Source organism: Manis pentadactyla, chromosome 2 (genome assembly GCF_030020395.1).
Source record: "Manis pentadactyla isolate mManPen7 chromosome 2, mManPen7.hap1, whole genome shotgun sequence".
Taxonomy (NCBI): domain Eukaryota; kingdom Metazoa; phylum Chordata; class Mammalia; order Pholidota; family Manidae; genus Manis; species Manis pentadactyla.
In genome coordinates this window covers 3325682-3350812 of record NC_080020.1, presented here as the reverse complement: position 1 = coordinate 3350812, position 25131 = coordinate 3325682, and the positions used below count along the sequence as shown (strand labels likewise).

Sequence of the window (25131 nt, the reverse complement as noted above, 5' to 3'; positions counted from 1 at the left end):
GATCATCAAAAAGACCCATATGCAGTCAATCCTATGAGGCCTGTAGGGAAAAATGAGTCAAAATGACAGATACAGTATTCTTTATTATAAACAAACACATAACAGAAGTGTGCATTTGAAGGATAATCATCAGAAGCACTACTTAAACAGAAATTGTTTCTTTTTTTGTTGGTTCATTTTACATTAATTTGGATTTACATATGCCAGGATCACCTAATCTTGTCACACAGTTGAGCTGCTAGACAGGGCTAGACAAAATTTGCAATGCTTTATTTGTTGAATATATATACCAAATAATCAGGGCACATTCAAGGTGAAGAGGCACTTAAAGTCTAGCAGGTGATATTTATAAAATGCTTTTGTTGTCATTTTGGGGGTATTCAGTTTCTCAGAGGACAATGAGAAGGGAGATTTCTAAATGTTAGGCTGCTGCCCAACTTTTCCTGATTTATATTGAGTGTAAAAAAACAAAAAAAGCACACAAAGGAAATGTGTTGAGAAAGTGACATCTCTATATTCCAAATCACTGGGGCAGATAATAAAATACCATCTAAGACTTTCCACATCTCAATTTTTTAACAGGATGAAAAAACCAGGCTTGAACAACACAATAAAAGTCTGGGTCTGGTGAGCAGGCCAAAATGTTTTTATTCTCTATTGCACTCCTTTTCCATGGCAACCTGAGACACGTTTGGCATTGCTGATGCATTTAAGGGCTTAGCACGTCCACGTTGCTCATTATCCTATAAAGAACTCTACTGCCTATTTTAGGATTGTCTACCTCAGGGAATGAATGCTACATGAACATCTAGGAAAAGTCTGAAATCCATACTGCATTACAACTTCTGACAATACTTGCCAGCAAAAATTTAAAAAGGCTGATTGGAGTGTGACTACGTCACAATGACTGAAGTAGTCTCTGAATTTCACTCTATCCCAACCAAGGCTTTTGGTGAGATGTGACTGGTGAAAATGCATATGGACCACTTTAATCATTTATGTTTCAAAGAGATAATTCAGGTACCCTGGACTCTTACGTCCTAGTTTCCCAAAGCTGCATGCAAATCCATGGTTTTGTTTCTTTTTAAACATCGTTTAATGTTCCAATTAATTGTGTAAAGGTATTAAATTACCAGGGGATGTGTTAGACTGCTTGTGGAGAGATCAAGAAAGCTGTGTAATCTCTGGAGCAAAACCCACATATACTTGGTGCTCCTCCATGGAGCAGTACTTGTATGAACAAGACTCACCATATGAATGCCTGTTCCAAGAAAAGGGGAGATGGGAAATTACCGGAAAACAGGGAATGAAGGGGAGAAAATGAGCAACTTTGAGACACAGAGAAGTTGCATTTCCAACGCAGTCTTCATCCATTACCTGACTGCTCAGAAGAGAAGGGAAACAAGCTTCAAAAAAGAGAATTTAAAAACCAGTTCCATTTTTGTTCAAGTGAAAGAAAGATCACGTATTTTGTTTTGTCCTGAAACATGAAGCAAACAGATTTGATAGCCTCTCATGTCCAGCTGGGACTGCCTCTTGCTCGCACTAGATGCCACAGTCCCCTGGCACGTACAGGTGCACAACACAGACGTGATGAACAATAAACTGTGGGATTGTCTAAACACTCAACAACCACCATTTTAATGTAGAACGTAATAGTTTCTATTGTATATAAGAAAGGCCCTATTAGGTCACACTAGTCATTACAAGAGGTGACAGCAGTTCACGCATGTGCCTTTTTCATATGATCATTTCTACTCTGAATACAATTTAATGGACACAACTACTATGTGCACTACAAAGACTTGAACTAGAACGTATAAACAGAGAAAAACCTCTTGGATTACTGAAGTACCGTCTGTTCCAAGCATAATTACCTTCATAAATTACATTTTTAAGAGGCTAGGAAATGCTATCCCAAGCAATGCAGTGTTCAGTGGGTGGGAATTATATATATATATATACACACATATATATGTGAAGGTACCTAGACATTTATTTTCCTCTCCTTACTATCCAACAGTAAATAAGAACGGTAAATAAGGTGTTCAATACTGTGCATAATTTTTTATATGTCCCTATTACTCAGTACCACTGTTCCTCAGAAATTACAGAAGTATGAAATCACTAATTTATTTGGGAAGTTATTTTCTGGGTATGAGGCTACCAGATTGGACTAGTAGATAATTCAATCAACAGAGACACTAAGCTACATAAGAAGTAATCTGATCCCAGCAGTGTGTCCAGATGTCCTCAAGGGCTTCACCGCTGCCTTAGTGTCCCCACACAGTCACTATCTGCCAGCGTGTAGGGGAAATGTGGCAGGAGACTTGAATGCAGGGATGTGAGGAGGGGTGAGTACACACGGTGTGCTTTGACAGCCCTCTTATTTCACCTGCTTCTCCCGCACACAGGACTCGCACACGTGCTCACACAGCTCACTCTGCATGCCCAGGTCTCCACGGCTGCCTGGCACAAAGAACCAGGGCCGAGGGGCCTGATTCCCCACCTGGAAAGCCGGCATCTCCGGTCTTATTTTGTCTTTTGGGAATATAGCTCATTTCATGTTGTTTTCCATATTTGTTTTCCCATATTTCAGACTCATTCGTTCCTCTTTGTGCCATCGTAGATGAGGAGCGACATGACCGTCAGCGTCACAGTCTCCTTCTTTTCCAATCACAGTATAAATGTGTCTAAAATGTACAGTGAGCACCAGCCCATCAGTCCAGCAGTAGGCGTTTCAGCTTCAGAAGTGAAGGGTGTGTGACCTATCTTACACAACTGGCTTTATAAGCTTGACTTTTTTTCCTTGCCAGTAGCTCTAGAAGTGAGATTATTTAAGTCACACAGACTTCCTTGCTTTGTTTTGTCTGAAAGTGTTATTTGTGCTAGTGCAGCTAGTACCTGATCCTTACAAGCAGTTCTAGTGTTTTTCTGGTAGGCCACACACGCCTTATGGTGACGTTGCTGCCCGAGGCCACCCTGCACTCTGACAGCACCCTCCGAGCACCGCTGAACAGGAGTTGACTTTCATTCTATTTCCTCCCACCAAAGCCGCTGCTTCTTGATACACCATAGGTGCCAACAACCCGCCCTCCTGACACATCGTACCGACTTCAGGTTAACTAGAGAGCACAAAACAATCGGGGATAAAAATATGAATTGAATGTATTATATGTATTTACACATGTACTTAGAAACTTCCGTTAGTTGCACATCTGCAAGGATATAAGCCACTGCCTGCAATCGCATCTACTCCGTGGGAATGTCGAGGAACACGGGGCTGTTAAGACACTGACGAAATGGGGTTGTGCGGAGAGCCCATCTGAGTCAGAACTTTGTCCAACCACTGCAGGGGTCCGTGAAGGTGGACCTCAATCCAGCAGGGCGTGCTCGTCACATCCTGGCGATGGTACTCGGCTCCCCAGCCCTGAAAAGCAAGAACGGAGCCAAGGGTGAGTGTGCCGGACTCACAGGCGGCCTCCGCCCTCTGCCGGCCCGACGCCCGCGTGCACCAGGCCCCTGCGTGGGTCCAAACCCCCGGGTTCCCTCTGGGTTCACAGCTGAACACGTGGCCCTGGGGGCGGCCTGGGCTCCAGGCACATCGGGGACACGGCAAATAAAACCCGTTCCTCTCCCTAGAGAAGAATCTTGCCCATATGTTCACCCCACTAATGCAGAGGACAGTGTTTCTTTGCACAAAAGGTTGCTCATCACAGACCAGTAATGGGGTCTGAAAGCTGTGAAGGGAATTGAGGGGGCGCTTGATGATTCGGGGTTCCTGAACAACACCCATGTCCCCTCTCTCCGGCTCACTTCCGGCACTTTCCCATTCACTTCCATTTACAGGAGAGAAAGTGAACATAAGGAATAAATGTGTGTATGTTTTCTTTTCTCTGCATGTTATACTTCAATGACAAGGCATTTTAAAAATGAAGAGAAACCCCGGTGAAGCAAATAAGTTTTGTTACTGGGAACAGTGATTCTCTGTGGGTTTTTTAAAAACTGGGTCTCAACACAACCCTGCTGCCTGATGGCACTTCACACTCGTGAGCACGTGGCCCAGGTGGACCTCTGACGCCATCGGGCAGTGGTACCATAGCCTCCGGTCCTTGGCTTTCTCGGCCCCCTGCACCCCAAGTGACCGCGTCAGCCCTGCTGCTCTTCCACTGACACCCCCTCAGCCGCCGGCAGACAGCCTTCCTCACGGTACTGGGGGAACCGGGGCCGTCACAGAGCCGGCACAGCGCCCGCACCCACACGCCTGGCCTTTCTGTCTGGCGCCTGGATCACCTGTGTTTCCAGGCAGGCCAGGCCACCCGGGGGTCTGCGCAGGACCCCCTCGCCTTCCCGGCCAGCCCATCTCCCCGGTCCCCCCGCAGTCTCCTGCTTCAGCCATGCCGGCAACACACGAGCAGGCTGACGTCTCCCCTTGGCCCTGGTGACCCCAACAGCGGCCGCCCTGTGTCTGCGACCCCCTTCCAGGCCAAAACCCTCGGCAGACTCGCCATGCCAGCCTCTCAGCCCCTCTCCTCCCATTATTCCCTCACATCCATTCTGATCAGCACCTCACCTGAGCCTTCAACAAACTGTTCCTGTCGGGGTCACAAAAGGCCTTTTGCTGCCCAAACTAGCCATCAGCCTCAGTCTTCAGGGTGCCCGGGCAGCATGGTTCAGTCCATCCCCTCCACCCCAGGGCACTTGCTTCTTCTGGCGCACAAGCACCTCCCTCCCTCGGCTTTGCCTGTGCTGGTTACTGTTTCTCAGGGTTCTTTCCTGGCTGCTTCTCTTCTCCTTTAACCCTGAAGTGCCCCAGCGCTGCGTCCTAGCGCCCTTAGCTTCCCTGTTTAAACCCAAACTGTCAGTGACCGTCCAGAGCCAAGGAGTTAAACACCGTCCATATACACTGCCCATTCCCAGTGTACGTCGCCAGCCCTCTCCCCCCATGTCCAGACTTGTACACCTGTCTACTCAGCACCTGCCCTGGGATGCGTGACAGACGCTTCAGTTATCCTCAGTAAAACTCGACTCTCAGTCTTATATCCAAACCTGGCCTGCCCGCATGGGCTCCATCTTGGCTGAAGGGAGGTAATCTAAGTCCTCTCTCATACCCGCACCGAGCCCGCCTCTATGATCAGACCTTCCCCTCTCCCGACTGCTGCAGGAACCCTCCTGGTGCGGGCGGCCATCCACCTCCCATCGAGCACTGCGACAGCCTCCTAGCCGTCTCCCTACCTCCAACCTTGCCTGTGTAAAATGTTCTCCACACATCAGCCAGAGCGGTCCTTTAAAAACTCAGGTCAGATCATGAAAACCTTCTGCTCAGATCTCTGCAGTGGCTTCCCATCTCTTTAGAGTAAGAGCCAACGCCCCTCAGTGGCTTAGGGGCACCCATCTGGCTCCCTCTTACTGCTCTGATCACCCCCCACACACTCATTATGCCCCAGTCACTGGCTCCTTGCTCCCAAAATGTCCAGGCAGGCTCTTGCTGTAGGGCTCAGCCTTCCCTCTGTGCTGCCTGCTCTTCCCCAGATACCCCATGACCAACCCTACCATATCCTTCAGGGGTTCCCTGATGCACCACCTCTCCAAAGAGGCCTCCCCTGACCGCCTTTGTAAAACCTGCAGCCTGCCCCATCTCCCAGCACTCCAATTCCCCAACCCTGGTCTATGCTCTCCTTCTATTCAACTTCTTTATTATGGCTGCTGTTTATTGTTTGTGTCTCCCCACTAAAAGAGTGGTTCCATGTGGGCAGACCTTTGAGTGCTCACTGCTGTATGCCAAGGCCTGGAATGGCCCCTGGCTGGGCACTTGGTAGGCGCTCAATAAACATTTGTTGAATGAATGAGTCCTATAATCTGTAAAAATCAGAACTGAGAGGGACCTTAAAATCACCTAGTTTATCACTCCTAGTAGTCACCAGTGTTTAGTCCTCTATAATTTCTTCTATTTTTAAAAATTCTAATAATGTACCTTATTTAGTCCAAAATACCCAAAATATTATACTTTCAATAACATAGCAGTATGAAATTATGAATAATTTACATTATTTTTATTTGCCCTAAGCCTTTCCCCCCAGTTTTATTGAGATATAGCTGACCTTTAACACTGTAGTAGCTTCAAGTACACAACATAAAAATGTGATATGTGCATATGTTGTGAAGTGACCACATTCAGGTTAGTTGACATCCATCAACTCACACAAATTTTTTTCCCTTGTGATGAGACCTTTCAAAATTTCTTCTGATCATCTATAGTTACCTTTGCTAAGGATTTACTTTTTAAAAAGTGTCTGCAGTATTAATAACAGGTTTTCTCTGTGAACTGTGTATCTTTACGAATTTAAATGTTGCATATCTGAGAAATACATCTAGTTGATCTTAGGGAAACTAGATACTTATGCACCTTGTATTACCGTGAATAACCACCTCTCAGATATTGACATTTCAATCCTAATTTTAAAAGCACAGACCTGGGAAAAACAACTGTGATTCAAATGATTGTGCATTAATGGCAATTTAATGCCCCGTGCGGGCTCTAAAGCATCACAATGAAAAGATTCAGAGGTATTTGCTAATTGCTTTACAATATAAAGATGCTTCTAAAGTTTAACAGTAAATGTGAATAAAACTGCTTTGTCTTCATGAAAGAAATGGTTTCAAGAAGATAATTTTTTAAATTGGAAACTAATATTCTTGATTCTTATTTTTAAAATAATTAATAAAAGTATAAATATAAAAAACACATAATTAGAGTACAGAAAAACAGGACAATTATTTCTTTCAAGGTAATTGAAAGGATTAATAAATTTTACTTTGAAAACACCTGAAACAAGAGAGAGATTCCTTGGCTGGACATGTGACGCTGTGCAAACTGGGCCACATACACCCAGAGTCTGATAAACATGGTCAGTTTCTGAAATACTAGAATTATTTGCAAGTGCTTTGCAAGAGATGAAGTAGCAAATGATGAAACTGAGGCCTCTAGGTTCGCTGTGCAAATCCAGTCGTTCCTTCCCACTATATAAACCCTGTATTCTCCAAAGCCACACCAATTTTAATAAGATCTAACTTGAGACATTCAACAACTATTCATACACAAAACACCTACTACTCTCTCAGGATTAATCATATCCACCATTAAGTTTCTACTCCAATTTATTTGTGCTTTGATTATAGCACTCACTCTATACTATCTTGTATTAGAGCCAGTACTGTCCACTTTGTAGCTTGTTTATAAATAGTTCCTCCTTTGTTTGCCTGTTTGTTTTCTAAGCATTAGGAGAGTGTCTTATTTAATTCAGGTCAATTCACCAACAGTTACTGAGTGACAACAGTGATCAGAAATTTGAGGGATGGAAAAATCTCTGTAGTGTTAAGTGCTATAAAATTATCAATGTCAACCTTTTATCTTCTGCAATAAAATAGGTCAGTAACTAATCTGTTTTTCCTCCAAAAGTAATATACTTGAGAATTTTCCTATATTTACTAAACAAGACAGTTCATACTCACAGAGGAGCTCTTCCTAAAAGCAACTCCGTAGTTCCCCCCCAAATTGTTGTCTGCTTGGATGGGCCGCCGAACTGCCTCCTCGGCCAAAGCTTTGTGTTTTATTTCTCATCTCCATCTTACAATCTGAAAGCAAGCACTCCTCACCTTTACGAAGCTCATCCGGATAGTGCACATCTTAGTCAGCTCATACACCACTTCGAACCCATGGTGAACTGACTGAGCCAGAAGCTGTGCAAACAGCTGGTTGTTGAAGATCTTGAGGCTGCACCCACTGGGGATCTTGCAGACGGTGGCTGGGTGGAAGCCGTGCTGATAGTTGCAGTTCCGGCTCTGCACAAAGATGCTGCTGTCGCTGACGCACTCGGCGTAGACCTCTCCCCCAACATAGTATAAATGCACGCCTACGAGGCAAAAACAAAGCCCTTGAACACCAGCACTGCATTTAGGGCAGGATCAACACCAGGGCCTTGTTATGGACATCTGGAACCTCATGAGACGGGACTGTGAACGGTGAGCTTAATTTTAATATCACCGGTCATGGATGTGTGACCCAAATGTTAACTGGCTTTAATTTTAATCTGTGTCCTTTTCATGAATCCACTTAAAAGTGGATTGCAACCCATGTTTACAATCACTGCCAGGGGCAAACAAGCCGGCTCTCCCGTCCTACTGCTGTCACTCTCGATCCCACACTTATCCATTCTAAAATTAAATTTCATTATATTACATGCAAAATAAATATATAATGCAGAACACATCAAATAGTCCTTCAGGTCCATATGTAAATAAGTAATAGATAATATCATGGAAAAGTTACTTAAGTGCATACACTTAAAACCACTTTAGAGGAAACAAAAAATGAAGTTTAGATTTTGTTTAACCAACAATTACAAATTCACTTCTCTTGATAAATACCTCAAAGACCTATTTAATGTTAAAGATTATCACCTACTATTACAGACCATAGAAATGATGCCTGTTTTTTACTTGCTAACAACGAAATTCTTGCCACATTTTTATATATAAGAACTTATAATCAAAATGTATTTTATGCTACTATACCTCACATTCTTAGAGTTAAAAGGCAAAGAGCATCTTGAAAATGTTGCTACTTGGAGTAATTTTCAAACCAAATTAAATTTTAGTTGATTTTTTTTTCCTTCCAAATGTCTGGGTTTAAGGTTCAACATGGATTTCTAGCAAAGGTCTGGGATAAAATGAAGACGTTCTAGTTGAGTGAATAGTAAATACCAGAACTTTTCTTCAACCCTTTTTAGCAGAAACAAAAATCTCCGGTACTGGGTGCCAACATGGTAGTAAATACAATCACCACGTGGTACCCGGTGTTCGTAGCAATGGCACAAAATATGTTGACGTTGATGTATTTTGGATTTCCTCAAAATGAAAATACAAACTTTTTAAATAATGGAATTTACAGATCTCCGAGGGTTCTCAGACCCGGTCTGCACACCTGTGTATTTAGGAAACACAGCTGAGAAGCTGTCAGCGTCCCTGTCCGGGGTACAAGGAGCTCTTGGGCAAGTGCACACGGTACGCGATCACCTCCCATGGCCTTCGTGGCTGCCTTTTCTCCTCGCCTTTTCCTCAGGACAATTCAGGCAAGAGTGGTTCCCAGTATCATGCGTTCTGACCCCGTCACTGCGGAGCCCAGGTCATGGTGCCCAGACGGCTGCCCTCTTGCCGCCTAGATGGGACCAGCTCCCCTCCTCCTCCCTCGGCCATCTCTCCCCTTTCTTCCCATGTCCATCACTCGCTCTCCCTGGACATCCATGGCCCAGACTGTGCCGAGGGGGCAGAAGGAAATCCAAGCTGACGCCTCTCACAGCCCCGGGGGAGGGCCTGCCTGGGGGGTTGGCTGGGGTTTTTCCAAAGAGGGTGAGCAGGTGCTGAAGGAGCCGGAGAAGCAGGCCGCAAAGTGTTTGTGGTGTGTTTGAACTGAATGACCTTCAAACGCATAATCCTCCCAGACCCTATGAAGTAAAACAGGTAAGGGTTTTGTTATCTGACTCTGGTCTTTATTTAAGGAATGATTTTCAATCCTGTTAAAGTCTTAGCTGCAACAACAGCACAGTTGCAGAGTAAGGACAGCAGAGGAGCCTGGGCAGGGAGGCAGCAGTTTAGCATCTGGAGCAATAGGGGAGCACAGCAAGCCGCCTGCAGGCCCCAGAGGAAGAGTGTGCAGGGGCCTGAGCCGGCTCTGAACACCAGACAAGGACGGGGCTCACTCCGACGTGAAGGAAGCTGACCTTTGGCCAGCGACAGCAGAGCTGAAGAGGAGTCCAGAAGACAACAGGTCTTCTTTGCGTCCATTTGACACGCCACACTAGAGGCTCACAACGGGTGCCTCAGATTCGAGATCTCCACAGAAACAGCGAGGCACATGGAATATGCCCGCAGAAAGTGCTGCCTGAGATGACAGAGAATCCAGGACCACCTCTCTTTCTGGGCTGCCTCTTTACCTGAACTTTCCACGTGTGTGTGTGACTGCTGCCCACCTTTTATGACACTGGGGCATTTAGAGTCCTAGGCCGTGGTTAATCAGGACAGGCAGCCCTTGAGTTTGACTGGGGTTTGCTAAGTGTCACCTTCTAGACCTCTTCCGTAGGCCTAGTGACAGAAGGCTGGAGGAGGGTGGGTGAGTCGGGCTGGCGTGAGGGTCCCGGTGCTCTGGAATCTAAGGTGAGGAAGTCAGGGTGGAAGGGATACACGTGGGCCCCTTGCTGAAGGGGGAGGGACAGATACTGCTGCGGAAGGTGCATCTCCTCACCCAGGCACCCTGCTCAGGGGCCTCCCATGCCCCTTCCCTCTCTTAAGAATAAACCTAAACATACTAGCATCAGCCCAACACCTTCCCGTGAGCTGGTGACCGACACTGCCTTTGCTGTGCACACTACTTGAAAATCTGGCTGTGGGGATTATCTGGACCTTTAGGAAAGTGCCTATTTCTGGGTATAATAATGGCATTTTTAGAAAGCCCTTATACAGTTACACATATACTCAAATACATGGGAGAAAGAATACCCCCTCCCCCCCCACCACAGCAAGCCCGCGTGCCCTCCCCCGCCACGTCCCACCCTGTCCTCACATGACCAAGGGAGCCCATGAGAGAAAACCGAGAAAGTAGAGATGTACACAAGAAAAATCTGCCACAAACCTACAGCCCAGAAGTAAAGCTGCCATTTGTTACATGCCTTTCAGGCTTTTATGCATGTTTTTAAACCATTCACCCTCGCCCACAACAGTTTAATCCTAATATAACAGCCAGGGGAACCTGCTACAATGAAAACTCAGATGTGTAAACGCCTCAACGTTAAGTCTACACAGTAAAGCTAAGGCACTTTGAATGGGCTCCTGGCCTCTGCCACCTGGTCCTGTCGCCTCCTCTCTCATGGCTCCCCACGCCCGCCTTCACTCTGATCCACCCGCCCTGGCGTCCCTGCTGTTCCTCACACTAAGCCAGGCAGGCCTCAGAGTACAGCCGCCACTCCTTTGCTTGGAGGGCACCGACCCACCGCGGATACCTGCGGCTAATGCCCTCTTTGGCTCACCTCCTCTGGAAAGCTCTCCTCGCCTCCCCAGCTACCCTGCTCTAAATTACACCAGGCCCACCCCCTTCTCTTCTCCTCCTTTGTTTTTCTCTAGACACTAATCGTTTGATGTGTTAAACGCATTTTTTTTCTCGTCTGTCTTTCCTTAGTAGCAGGTAAGCCACGCAGGCAGGAATTCTCCCATTTGGTTTGGCTTGTTCGTATCCCACCGCTGCACCCCTAGTGCCACAACGGTCCGGCTGAGAGTAGACGCTCCGTAAATATCTGTGAGATGAATGCCCATCTGAAACCTAAGTGTCTCCACCAATTACGACCACAGAGCTAGTAAACTTGCTCACGAACTTAGGGGTGCGCGTTGCTGCGCACGGTCAGCCTGGCGCTCCAGGAAGCCGTGCAGCTCAGAACCAAATGGTGCACAGGAGCTCCTGAGAAACATCCTCCGACCCTGCGGAAGGCTGAGAGCTCTTGCCTTCAAAATATTCCAAGCTGATTTTTTTTTTTACCACTTTATGGCATGTTTTGAAGCCACTTCTTAAAAATTTTTTTCACATTTAAGCAATTCCGAGGTCCTGAACGCCCCCGTGCCTCCCCAGCACCCACCCCTGGGATCACCCACCGGGATGCGCGGCCAGGACGAGGCTTGTTTCTGTTTCCCTGGCTCGCTCAGAAGCGCACAGGGCGGAATCACTCCTCTGCCCCTACCCTTTCCTATGTGTCTCCTGGTGTTCTCTATCGTGGAGTTCCTGTTGACGTTGGAGAGGAGCCCAAGGCAGAATCTGCTCCTGTTGTTCGAGGGGTCTGTGAAGCCGTCGATGAGCACGCTCCGGGAGGAGGCCTGGAACGTCTCCCCGACGCGGTTGTTCAGCTCGTAGTAGGCGACGGAGCACCAGTGCTGCGGCTCCTCGTAGCACACCGGCCGGAAGTCTGCAGGGAGATGGACCGGAGGGCGCGTCAGAAGTGCCCACGCCGGGCCTCCCCATCTCGCGAGCCCCCCGGACACTCGGGCCGACGCGTTACCCAGAGCGCTGGCTGCGAGACCAGGGGCCTCCACGGTGGCCGGTCACCCCAGTCCCCTTAAGGGACACTGTCTGTGATGGGCCTGTTTGGCTAACACAGAGGCCGCGGTCCCTGGGACGCTCCCGTATTCAGAGCATCTGTAAACACTCTTATTGGTAGCGAGGAAGCCAGACAAACCACCACATGAACACACAGAGGCAAACGTCATCACCCCTAAAGGGAACACATTTAAACAGGGGTGGGCAGGTCACCTCACCCTCACCCACGAGAGACAGCAGGTCCCCTCCCTTTGGCGCAGACAGCACCAGGTGACTACGGGCCGTGGCATCTACAGGCAGGCCTTTCTGGGTCCCTGAGGCTTGTGTGGCTTAAGGCGGGGGGTGGGGAGGGGTGTCAACCAAAAGAAAGCGGTCACAGAGGAATGTCAAACTGATACACGACACAAAGACAGTCAGATCGACCCCATTTTTGCCATTAAACGGCTCCATTTGGTGGCCAGTGTTGCTGCTAAAGAAAAACCAGTAATGTAATGTAATGAGGCCATTCTGCAGTGGCGCTGAGGGTCAGACAGAAGAACTGGACTCCCCTGGGAGCCTCACTAAGGGGTGATTAGCTTCCCTCTGACCTATGAGCTATCACTGAGTTCAAATGACCTCATGATAAGATTTTCAGATCTAGAAGCTATTCTCCTAAGCTTTTCGCAAGAGCAGAATAGCCTCTTGTCTGCCTTTCAAAACAGAGAAAGCTAAAGCTTTGAAGTGAGCTTAATTTTCAGTTCCTCTGTTGCCACAGACTATCCAATGTCCATGTGGCTGCCCTGTCTTTGAGATGGTCCAAAATACACCCCCCAAACACACAATGTCTGAAACCAGATTATAACCTTGTGCCCCAAGCATGCTGAGAAGAAATTTCCTCCCAAAATATCAGTTCCTATGACTGGACAGTGATTACGATAAGGCAAGTGATATGTGGTTAACAGATGATACCAGACACTGATTCGTAACAAAATAAAAACTCCTGTGGCAGAGGGAAACCTCCTTCATGAGGACCTCAGAATAACTGATTCCTCCTGTATACGTTCCAATGTGAGTGTAGAACAGTCAGTACATTAGTGGGGGAGCTCAGTGGCATAAAATATTGACTCTCTCTGCCTTGGTTGAACTGAATTGTCCATTCAAGTATTCCTCACACTTAAGGGTGCATAAAAATCACCAGTGGAACTTGTTAAAAATCCAGATTGCTGGCCCTGCTCCCAGACATTTTGAGTCTATAGATCAGAGGCTGTATGTAGCAGTGGACATTCTAAAAGGCATTGCTGGCAATTTTAATGTGGGTGGTCCACAGACCAGACTGGGCAACCATGAATAAGGCATTTCTGTGGACAAAGTGAACTACAGTCCTGGTGGAAAAGTTAGAAAGCAAGGTGGCCCTTTGTAGGTCCCTGAGTAAACCTATCTGCAAAATTAAGGGGCTGAGCATAGAGCCACCTTGCAACCCAGCATGTCCACTCCTGGACATAAGCCCAAAGGAACTGAAGGGAGAGACTCGAACAGATACTTGTATGCCAGTGTTCAAGGCAGCATTATTCTCAACAGCCAAAATGTGGAAACAACCCTAATTTCCATCAACCAATAAAGGGATCTTTTTAAAAAGTGGTATATGCATATAATGGAACCATCTAGTCACAAGAAAGAAGTGGCTGACACGTGTACATGGATGAACTATGAAAACATTGTGCTGAGAGAAATAAGCCCGACACGAAAGGACGGATATTGCATGATGCCACTTATATGAGGCATAGGGAACATCATAGAGACAGAAAGTAGATTAGGGGTTTGCAGGGGCTGGAGGCAGGGGGGAAATGGGGAGCTACTGCTTAATGGGTACAGAGTTTGGGGTGATTAAAAAAAATAGGAAATAGTAGTTGCACAGAACTCTGATTGTACTTAATGGCAAGATTTACATGATACATATTTTACCACAACTTAAAAAGTTAATATAACATGAAAACCCACAAAATCACACATTTTAAGTGGGTGGATTGTGTGGCAGGGAAATTATATCTCAATAGTGCTGTTAAAAACCTTAAGCTGAATCAGTTCATTTCGAAAGTTCCTCTTACTCTCATTGATCGATGGACCTGTTATTCAGGGTGGCATTTTGCTGTTAACCATTCAGAAAAGAATTATTTTATTTGAAAATAAAAGAGGTCCTCCCTCCATGAGAAACTAATGATGCTTCTGCTTAGGCTCTGGGCTCTGCCCTTCGTGGGGAGGAAGAAGAAAACTATCAACCTGTTAGTTTAACCAGTGCAGGAATACTAAGTCAGGACAGGGAACCTTTGTGGCACAGATGTTTTATGCAAATATGTTTTTGAGGCGTAATTGCCTGCATGTCCCTTAACCATGTCTCTGTCCTCAAATGACTTCTCTTTCTGTGTGTCCCTTTCTCAGTGAATTCAGCCACTTGCAAGAAGGGAACCATCTCCTTCCACTCTGTGCTCCGAGCTCCCTTCCAGCTTCTCAGCCCTCACCTCCACATCAGATATTGTTGATACCATCTCCTCAAATTCACTGCCATCTTTCCATTCCCACATCCCTTCCTGAGCTCAGGTCCTTATGCTCACTCGCCTCTACAGCCTGCATCGCACTCCCTTACTTAGTTACACGCTCGTGCTCCACAGACACTGCCTCTTGAAGGCCAGAGACCTCTGCCATAATCATCGTCATTGTACCACTAGTCCCAGCACAGCGCCTGGCACTTAGCGGGTGCCCAGTCACTGCTTACTGGCTTGGTATAATCTGTATCGACAACCCTGAGCCCCAGGGTTCCAAATGCCTGTGTGGTAATTCATTTACTCTGTAATCAACGAGTAAGCAAATGCTGAATGTTAGGCTCTGTGTTACACGTAGGAATGAGAGCGTGACTGACAGCGAATGGGCTAAACAGACATGCAAAGAATTATATGTAAATATAATTGATAAACGTAATAGTAGATGTATATGTAAAGTAGATGCACTGATCTTGGGCAAAAGGGAAACCTTGAGGGAGGGGGCAACACCTTCTTCCCACATTTTGTAAGCTCTCCAAGGGCTGGGACAATTTTTATTAATCTATGAATTCTAGTTTTAGTACCTGAAGCTGATGCTTACATATAGAAGAGTTTAAGAAATGTTAAATAAATGAATATGTGAACAAATGAATGAGGCGGATCATAACACAAGCACCAGATGTATTTTAATGCCTCCAGGAACTTGTTCGCTAAGGACAGTATGTTCTCACACTCATGATGTGCCCAGAAATCTTCTCTACATTCTGACTTGGACTCACTTAGGTGTGGTGGTGTGTGCGGTTAGACAACGTGTGTGAACCCCCCCTGCCCGGGGCCAGGCAGTGTGTCCTGCTTTTCCAGTTGGGCATATGTTTATCAGGTGGCTCTGTCTTCAAGATGCTGGGCTGGCTTCACACAGCACAGGGGGGGACGGGCCTGGCCGCTGGCCCGCTGAGCTAGGCAGGCAGCTTTTGCAGGCGGAGACCCCTCTGACCGTGCAGAGACGGCCAAAGGAAAGAAAGGCCAAGCGCTGACCCTCCCCACTGCCATCCTGGGCCGCGTCTTCCTGCCCAGGTTACAGAAGCATTTTATGATCTCATTTCTACTGCCTTTGAAAAAAAATCCCTGGGAACCGCAGGGATGCTGTTCAAATCTGTGTGGTTTCTGGGAGCTTTCGGAGCAGCCCCGGCACGGCCCCAGGGCACCTGCTCCACGGTGAGTGTGCCCCCCACGCCCGCACCCCCGTCTGAGAGGGCGGCAGGGCCCAGCGCCCACAGGGGGCTGCTGCCACCTGCAAAGCCCCGCCCGAGTCCCAGGCACGCTGACTGTGACTGTGACTGTGACGGTCCCACCTGCAGAGCCGTGCAGACGCAGCCTTACTCACCTGAGCGCGGATAGGGGCTCTCGGGCTCCGAGGGGCTCCCTGGGGAGTGCGGGCCGCCGGCCGCGCACGGCGACGGGGAGAACGCGGGGCCCGGCGACAGGGGGAACGCGGGGCCCGGCTGCTGGAAGGCGTCGGGGTAGGTGGCGTTGTGCGGCATGAGCGGCTCCGCGTGCAGGGAGGCGCTGCGGAACTTGGCCAGGAGGCTGAGCTGCGGGTTGTACTCGCTGTGTCGCGGCACGAGCACCGGCGGGAGCACTGCGGGGAGAGGGGCGCTGGCGGTGGGCCCGGGTCACCGGAGGCGGGCGCGGGGTCGGAGCTGGGCCCTGGCCGCCAGCACTGCACGGGCCCCGGCCTGCGGCGTCTGCTCGTTCTCCGATGACAAAACCGGGTTCCCTTGGGTAAGGGCACCCCCACCTTCTTTGTGCTCATCACGACACTGCCAAGTCGGGTCCCCTCTCTTCCCAAAGCGTGAGCGTGGGAGTCAGCTGAGCCCGACCGATGAGCACATCACAGCACAAAGGCCAGAGGGGAACCGTCCCGGGGTCGGCACTGACGGGCCGCCCGCTCCCTCCCGCACCGAGGCCGCCAGAGCTGCCCCCCACCCGGCCTTCTGCGGGCTGGAGTTTCATTGTTTAACGTCTTTGATTCTGCCAATACAGTGAGTTTTTCATTTTAAGGCAAAAACCCATTTCTATTGCTTGCGGGGAAGCCCTAAGCGATGTCTAGAATGTTTGCCCTCCAGAAAGCGCCCTGAATTACTTAGATGAGCAGCCGACACTTCAGGCTTAGTGGTGCTGAAGTAAAAACAAACGGTCTGCCTGTTTTTACCAGAAAGCTGCCCCTGAGTGCTGGGAGCATGACCCGCCCGCTACCGTGTACCCTGGACCAGGCGGCGGGCTGGACCCCCGCCACGGCCTGCCCACCACGCCAGAACCGTCCCTCAACGGACGTGGCCATCTCCAGGGGGCGTGTGCGGCCCTGTGGTCTCCTGGGCGAGGCATGTGGCCGGTCAGGGAGAGGAGGCTCCCACGAAACTGCATCCTCCAGCCAGGGGAATGCGCGCCCGAAGAGGGGCGCATCAGAATGCTCTGGCCAGTGGGAAGGAACAAAGACAAACACCAGCCTTCTCCAGAAAGGGGGTGAATGTGTGTGTGCACACATGCGCACGCACACACACGGTGTGTGGAGAACTCGGGAACAATACTTTCCTCTATTTAAAGCCGCATTTAGGAACAACTGCCAGTCTCCCCACAACCCACTGTTTTCAGTCCTAGAAGGATCTCCAGCAACTGTTTCAATGGCTGTTTTCAGACCCAGACCTGAGATAGCTCCCCTCACCTGAGCTTGGAGGGGGGGGGGCACCAAAACACCCTCTCAGCTCAGCTCAGTTGAGCTGAACGAGACCAGACACCGAGGCGGGGGGGGTCTATGTGTACAGTTAATCTTATCAAGGTCGATTAAGACCTTCACAGGCCTCAAGAACTGGAAAAACATGATGATGACCCCAAAATACATCAAAATAAAAACTGGGATTCTCCAAAGCACACAGAGCTCACATGCACACTGGAAACATCTGCTTTCTATACTTCTCTGATTACAAAATTTGGGGTTAGTTCCTCAAAATTGAACCTCCTCTCGTCTCTCGGATGCGAGGTGGCCCTTACCTGGCTGATGCCTGTCAACTGGGACCCACCTCCTTAGCTTTTAGAAGACACAGCGGTGTCAAGCAGCGAGCTCACCTGGGGTCTCCACCCGGCGGTAGTGATAGGGGTTAATGCACACCTCCTTCTGCTTGGAGCCGAACGGGAACTCGCAGCACTCCAGCGGCTTCAGCTCGTGGTGAGACTGGAGGTCGGGCCAGCGCCACACGCGGCAGTAAATAACGTGGGGCAGGCCCTTGCGGTGGGACACCTGCAGCCGCCCGTCCAGGGACCGGGGAATCGTCACACACTTGCTGGGCTGCCCCGGACAGCTGAGGGCCCTCTCCAGCTCATCCATTGCCCCTTTCTTCTTCTTTAATTTCTTCACTAAAGAGTCCACTGCCTTCTCCGCCCACTTTTCCTCTTCATCTCCTTGCTTCCAGCCTAGCAGTCTCTTCACTGCTGGGCTGGTGAAGGAGAAGAGGGAGCTGATGGGGGTGCTGGAGTGCATAAGAGGGGACCACGGGCGTCCGGCACCACAGCGAGCGCACAGACGGCCCTCACTGCCTGCGGGCCCCGAGGGAAGCGCGCAGCACACGGCTCCCCAGGGACGTCACAGGTCTTCCTGCTCTTCTGAGGTCGCTGGTTCAGGCTGGGAAGTGTGTGGACTTTCTGCCTGGAAGGGGCTGGGCGGCTCTGAAAAACAAGAACAGCTTCTATTAGCTTAATCAGGATAGTTTCCAGAAAACGTGAAGGACTGGATTCAAGGCAGAAAATAGTCTTCAGATATTTCATGCATGAAAACTCTTGGTCATCTAGGGCTCTTCCTTCTCCTTCTCCTTTATTCTCTACACCCAAGCCTTGGTCATTCTGCCTTTGAAAGGTCTTTCAGATTGCCAACTTTTCTCACCATTCCCACCGGGACCTGAGGCCTCACCCACCTCACTGCCCCCCCAGTTACTGCAACACCCTCTGAGGTCTGTCCTCTCTGCCAATTGTAGCCCCTTTACTCCCAAAGGAATGTTTAGCAAGCCGTTTCCCTACTTAAGAAATTACAGTAGCCCCTTGGTTTCCCAAGTACAGACATCTCTGCCTGAGTTTTTAGGGCCTCCGTAATCTTTCCTCAGTATCCCCATGCTTTGTCCTTCCCCATTTTAGCCTGTGCAAGTAATCTGTGTTCACTGGAGAAAATATGTGTAAGTGAAATAGAAGAAAATGAGGATCACTAATAATCTCACCACTCATATATTCTTCCAAATTATTCTCTAGGACAGGGTTGGACCCCTGGGAGTCCCACAGTCCCTTGCAGGGACTGAGAGGTCCTCTCTTTTCCAACTACGATGTGTATGTGTTAGATTTCCTTCATGCGCTTCAACCCAAATGACGTCATGGCAGAAACAGATGTAAGAATCCAAGTGTTTCTATTGAGCCAGGAGTTAAAGAGATTTGCAAAGATATACAGCAATGACACTGCTTTCACTCCTTTTTGGGAAAAATACAGTTTTTAAATAGAGATGTTTCTGTTTGTTAATATATGATGGGTTTATTATTGTCTTTTAATGGGTGAGTAAATATTTTTTAGTTTTTAATTTCTAACATGGTAAAAATTGGTATAGATACAAGCCACATAAGCAATGGTTCTTTGGAGTTCTCAATGAATCTTAAAAGACAGAAGGAGCTAAGCCCAAAAGGTCTGAGGACTGCTTCTCTAGAAGTTACAATAATCACATACATAAGTTCATACACAAAAAGTACTTATAGGAATTTACCCTAAGAATGCAGAATTCCACTTTGAAAAAGACAGATGCACCCCTATGTTTATCGCTGCACTATTTACAATAGCCAAGATATGGAAGCAACCTAAGTGTCCATCAGTAGATGAATGGATAAAGAAGATGTGGTACATATACACAATGGAATATTATTCAACCATAAGAAAAAAACAAATCCTACCATTTGCAACAACATGGATGGAGCTAGAGGGTATTATGCTCAGTGAAATAAGCCAGGCGGAGAAAGACAAGTACCAAATGATTTCACTCATATGTGGAGCATAAGAACAAAGCAAAACTGAAGGAACAAAACAGCAGCAGAATCACAGAACCCAAGAATGGACTAATAGTTACCAAAGGGAAAGGGACTGGGGAGGATGGGAGGGAAGGGAGGGATAAGGGGGGGGGGAGAAAGAGGGCAATATGATTAGCATGCATAGTATGAGTGGGGGGCGGCATGGGGAGGGCTGCGCAACACGGAGAAGACAAGTAGTGATTTTACAGCATCTTACTACACAGATGGACAGTGACTGTGAAGGGGTATGTGGGGGGGACTTGGTGAAGGGGGGAGCCTAGTAAACATAATGTTCTTCATGTAAATGTAGATTAATGATACCAAAAAAAAAAAGTACTGGTGTCACATCTGTTATCCTGCCTGAAAATGAGCTGAACTCTTTGCCGCCTCACCTGAAGGAGACATTCTTTCCCAGTTGTCCGACAGTCCGGTTTTCATTTCCTGAGGCAAAACTGCATTTCCTAGTCTGACATAACTGGCTTAATTAAACAAAACCCTATCCTTGCAGATTTTAGAAACCAGCCACCCTATTACTATTTAAACTGGCTGTTGGTAACGTTCCGGAGCAAACTGACATATTTTCAAATCTTGGAATCAATCTGACTCATCACCTCCAACAGCTGCTTGCTTCATATACATAAATATCATTTTCTCTGTTGCTTCCCTGGAGGGAAAGCTGCACCTTTCTGAGGACAGTTCCAGCAACTTCTTAGGGCAAAGGTGCTGCTAATGAACTGCGGCTAGTGTCGTATTTATCATGCACCTCACGCGAGGAGGATGGCGGCCTGGTCACAAATCACCGATGACATTTAATAAACGTTAATCCTTGCTTACACTGCTTTGCTCCTCGTGTAGACTTTAGCGCGCACAGAGGGAAGCCACAAGGAAAAGGGGAGCTGAGGGCTGGAGAGCTGCTCTTCCCACCTGGCAGGTGGACTTGCGCTCAGTTTTATTTGGAAAGGTTGGTTTTGCGGCTTAACAATCACAAATTTATACACTTAAGTCACTGTGTTCCAGTTCTGTTTCCTTAATCGAGCCGGGCTGTCTTGAGGCAATGGTTGAGGGGTCGGGAGCTTTAAAGAGAAGTAACACGGCCCAGAATAATCTGAGCTCCCAGAGAGCTTTGAATTCTGCTTGGTTTTACATGGGATTTAATTTTAGTAATTAAAGGCTTAGGTCAGTGATAGGAAAAGGCTTTTTCTAAAAAATGCTCAGCAGAGTTAAACTACATACACCGTGTAAAAAAATTCCACTCCATGAAACATACAGCGGTCCTATAACCAGTGTTTGTGGTTGTGTTTTAACTGTGGGTTCCTATCTATTAATGGCATGTGATATCAACTTATTGGAATGAAACAGCTTTTGTAAAAACAACAAAATGAACTATCCTGCAGTGTAGCTAGCAGAAAGAATTAGTATTTTACTAAAACTTTTCATTCACAGGTATGTGTTCTGCGTGTGTGTGTGTGTGTGTGTGTGTCAAGGGTCACGATGCTAAATTTATTTGTTGTTATGGGTGACAACAGAGGTTTGAAGAAACCGTACATTTCCTCAAACCATGCCTGTTGAAACTTCTACCTTGATGAGTGACACCCAGGGGCCACCTTCCAACCCCATCCTTTGCGAAAATCCTGACTAGCCAAGAATCTAGGGCCTGAGAAACCTTGGTGTTGAGAGTCACATTTCAAAGTCTACCACCGTCTCACCGTGGCTCCAAACTATGGTGTCATTCCTACACAACACAGCTCCTGTCCCGTGTCGTGGAGGCCCTGCACTAAGGGAGGCAACAAAGAATCTCAGAGGAATAAACACCAAACTCAGCGTAGTCGTCTCTAGGCAGGGAAGAGAAGAGGAAATACCGAGAAGTTCAGGTTTACTAAAGCTGACTTTATTAAAATGTTATTTTCCTTATTACTCTTTACTACTGTTCAAAATAAAAAGTAAAAAAATCCTGACACATTACTATACGAATGACTGTTGAAGAGTCTTGAGTATGATGGTGAAGTGTTCACACGCATTTTCCCACTGAGCCACTCCAACACCTGTGCGTGGTCACTGAGAAAACCGAGGCACATCGGAAGTAGCTTGTCCAAGATGACACACCCAGTGAGCGGTAGAGCCCAGAGCAGAGGAGGAGAGGGAACAACGGGCACCTCCCTGCCATGCTTAGACTGGGGGCAGCAGAGCTCTGGACCCAAGGCTGGGCCTGGGCGATGCTAAATGGGTCGCGACGGGGGGAGGAAATGCCAGCCTCTCGAGAACGGGGATGAGCGGCCCAGGCACAGTTCCGAGGGGGGCACCGGGGAGGGGAGAAAGCGGTGCACTTGGGAGACGGAAGGAAAGCCCGTGTGGCCAGGAGGAGAGGTGCGACGGGTGCGCTGGAGGAAGCGCATGCCGGGCTTTGGAGGCAGCGCACAGAAAAGGGATTTTGTTTTAAGTGCAAAGGGGAGCCTTTGAATGGGATGAAAAGGCAAAGAAGCTAATTGATCTGAGGCATTTTTAAATGATCACACTGGCTGCTTCGGTGGAGAATAAATCGGACAGGGAGGCAGCAGGGAGCCCAGCCAGAGGACACGGTCGAGTACAGTTGGAGCCCTAACCCCGGCAGTAGCTGTTGGGGAAGGTGGGATCAGGGGAGGGTTGTTTTGTTTTGTTTCGTTCTTTAAAGACGGGGCTTCTCGAGAGCATCTTACAGAATGAGAAGAATAATCAGGAAGGAGAGGTTCCTGCTGCAAAAGATAAAGAGAGGAAATGGGACCAGAGAAGGGGAGAGGAGAGGAGGGCAGAGGCAGGTGCGTTTCTCCATCTGGTCACAGGAGGATCAGGGTGTTTCCTCTGAAAGAGACTGAAGTCTCTCGTGACAGTTAAGCAGGACTGGGAGCTGGAGGGGCGCACGACTGGGGGAGCAAGGACACCGTGGCAGGCGGGAGAGTGGGAAGGCTGGGGTGTGCTCTGAAATACCAGACAGAAAACAAAAGGCACGTTCCTACAGAGGCCAGTCCCAGCCGGGCTGAGGACGAGGCCACCGCAGGGTCCCGCTCCGAGGAGCTCCCGGAGGGGCAGATGTCCTCTCGGAAGGTGAACAGCGCCCGCTGCTCATCCCGGAACCCGAGTCCTCCGCCACGGGGCCCCGTTCCGCTTTACGATGCAAGGAGGTGCCCGGGGCTGGGTGAGGAGGCTGAATGCCCAGCAGCCCCTTGAGCACTCATCTGCAAGAGCTGCAAAACATCACTACAGGAAACCTCCAAAATATGCGTTGGTCACATGCCTATGACAGTAGGCAGGGCCCTCGAGTGGGGAAAAAAATACCACTTCTAAATTTTTTGTGATGAGCATGCCCCTCAGTACATGGAGCTTAGGACGTCAGAAGAAATTCTGAAAGGCTAATACACAGTATTTATGCTCCTTACAGACAAACAGTGATTGAATGGATTGTCTTTTGTACGCTTAGAGGACGGAGCTGGAGATAAAGACTTTCACCACTCAAGGATGCTCAAGATGCAGACACGAGCTGCTTCTGGAAAGGGAATGGTGGCTGAGACGAGCGGAGACCTCTTATGCCCACACCCTTCTGCAGTTTCTGTCAACTGAAGAACAGCTCCAGTGTCAGAGAGATAAAACAGAAAACTGGGAGGTGAGTGGGGGATACTCTGCCCATCTTTTTCCAGGCATTGACTGTGTTTTGTACTTGCATTTCTTTCTGCATAAGCTTTTTATTAATAAAGACCGACTTTTTTTACCACCCTTCCTCAATGCATTTTGAAGCAGCGTGTCATCACGTGACTGCTAATCATGTTTATAAAATGGGTATCATTCCACTGCTGGCAGAGCAAGTCTCCCTTCCCTCTATTTTTGTAACTCTTAAGGTGTTTATGAAACATTCCACTTTCTCAAGGAGAGTAAGAATCGAGACCAACTATTCTACCATGAACAATTTATCAATTACAAACTGAAGATCCTCAGAGGCCTATTTTTTATTGAGTTGTTAATAGACTGGCAAATAACTGCTGTCCTTAAAAAAAGAATCAAACTTCCCATACCTAAGTAACCTCAAAAAGAATAAACCACAGCTTACGCAACACAAGGCATCCTAAAGGTGTCCTTACTCAAGCAATTCTGACCCATGAACATCTGGGCTTACCACAAGTATAAACTTGGGAGAGATGATTTATCTTACACAATGAATCATAACATAAAGGTATGACTCAATTTACAAAAATCTGATTCATGTGCAGTTTTTACAGGAATAAATATCCTTTCGTTAAATAAATATTTAGCAAATTCTTTATGAGGTAGTTGCTAGAATTAACTGCTACACCTTACAAAGTTTACTTTTCTAAAGGTATAGTTCTTTAGTCAGAAATAATCGAGATTCTTTAGTAGAATTAAGAGATTTCACTTTACATTCCTACTTCTAAGACATCATTCCAACTTTTAAAGTATATTCTGACCATCTTATCTAAATGTTTTCATTGGGCACTAAAGAATATCATTGTTAGCAAGCTGGAAAAATCAAATTAGTTTTGGGGACACTTTATCTTATGAACTCTTTGCCCATTAAAACACCAAACATCCTTAAAACTTCAAGAATTTTACAACCATTCCAGCTTTTTTTGTAAGCAATACAGGATTATTTTACTGATGTAGTCAATAAACCACTTTTTAAAAAATGTTCCCAACATGCCCTTCTGAAAACAGATAAACTGTATTTTTCTAAATATCAGGTGATACCCTGATATCCACGTCGAGTAGCTTAGCTCGTATTTGGAAAAAGGTCATTTCCCCATTTCTTTACATGGATGTTTTAAAATTGGTTTTGTAAATAATAAGGTATATTTCCACCTTCTCACTGTTGTATAGTTGCCTCAGGATGGGTTGGTGTCGTTTTTTAACGTGTTTAGGAACAAAAGAAATGAGCTGGCCTGCAACGTGTGCATACATTCTCTCTCTCTAACCCCCTCTCCCTCTTCTACCTGCTGCCCTGCCCCTTAATAAATGCAGTTCAGCTCAAACACAGGGACTGTGACCTGGCGGCACAGCAGGAAGCGTGCATCACAGCCACGCCACATAGAGGACGGAAACACTTCTCAAAACTTTTCCTACGTTTCATTCAGAACCTCTCACATGTCAGCACCCAAGGATTATATATGGGGCTTCCTCAAAAAAAATTTTTTCACTCATTTCCATAACTCCAGCCTGTAATGACAGTAACCACACAAGCCACCTGTCACTTTCCCTCTTCCCCACTTGGGTCTTCTGAGAAATGCAGATCTACAGAAGAAGGAATGGCTGTTTCCTCAGTGCTCCCAAAAACAGGTCACTGCCTTCCACTGTGCTCCGGTGCATGACAAAGAACAGGGATTGTTCCTAAAAAGCCCTTAAAAATTTCCC

General features: G+C 47.5%; 1 protein-coding gene across 1 annotated transcript in view; it reads right to left on the bottom strand.

Moving 5' to 3' along the window:
• Positions 1-63: 63 nt before the first annotated feature.
• SMAD9 (SMAD family member 9) overlaps positions 64-25131 on the bottom strand; it is a 50212-nt gene continuing 25144 nt past the window's right edge. Inside the window, exons 3-7 of the mRNA XM_057489540.1 lie at positions 17773-18369; positions 16034-16288; positions 11784-12005; positions 7657-7913; positions 64-3430 (exon numbers count right to left, since the gene is read on the bottom strand). Coding sequence (XP_057345523.1) covers positions 3287-3430; positions 7657-7913; positions 11784-12005; positions 16034-16288; positions 17773-18184 — 1290 coding nt within the window. The 5' untranslated portion in view covers positions 18185-18369 and the 3' untranslated portion in view covers positions 64-3286. The remainder of the gene's footprint in view (positions 3431-7656; positions 7914-11783; positions 12006-16033; positions 16289-17772; positions 18370-25131) is intronic.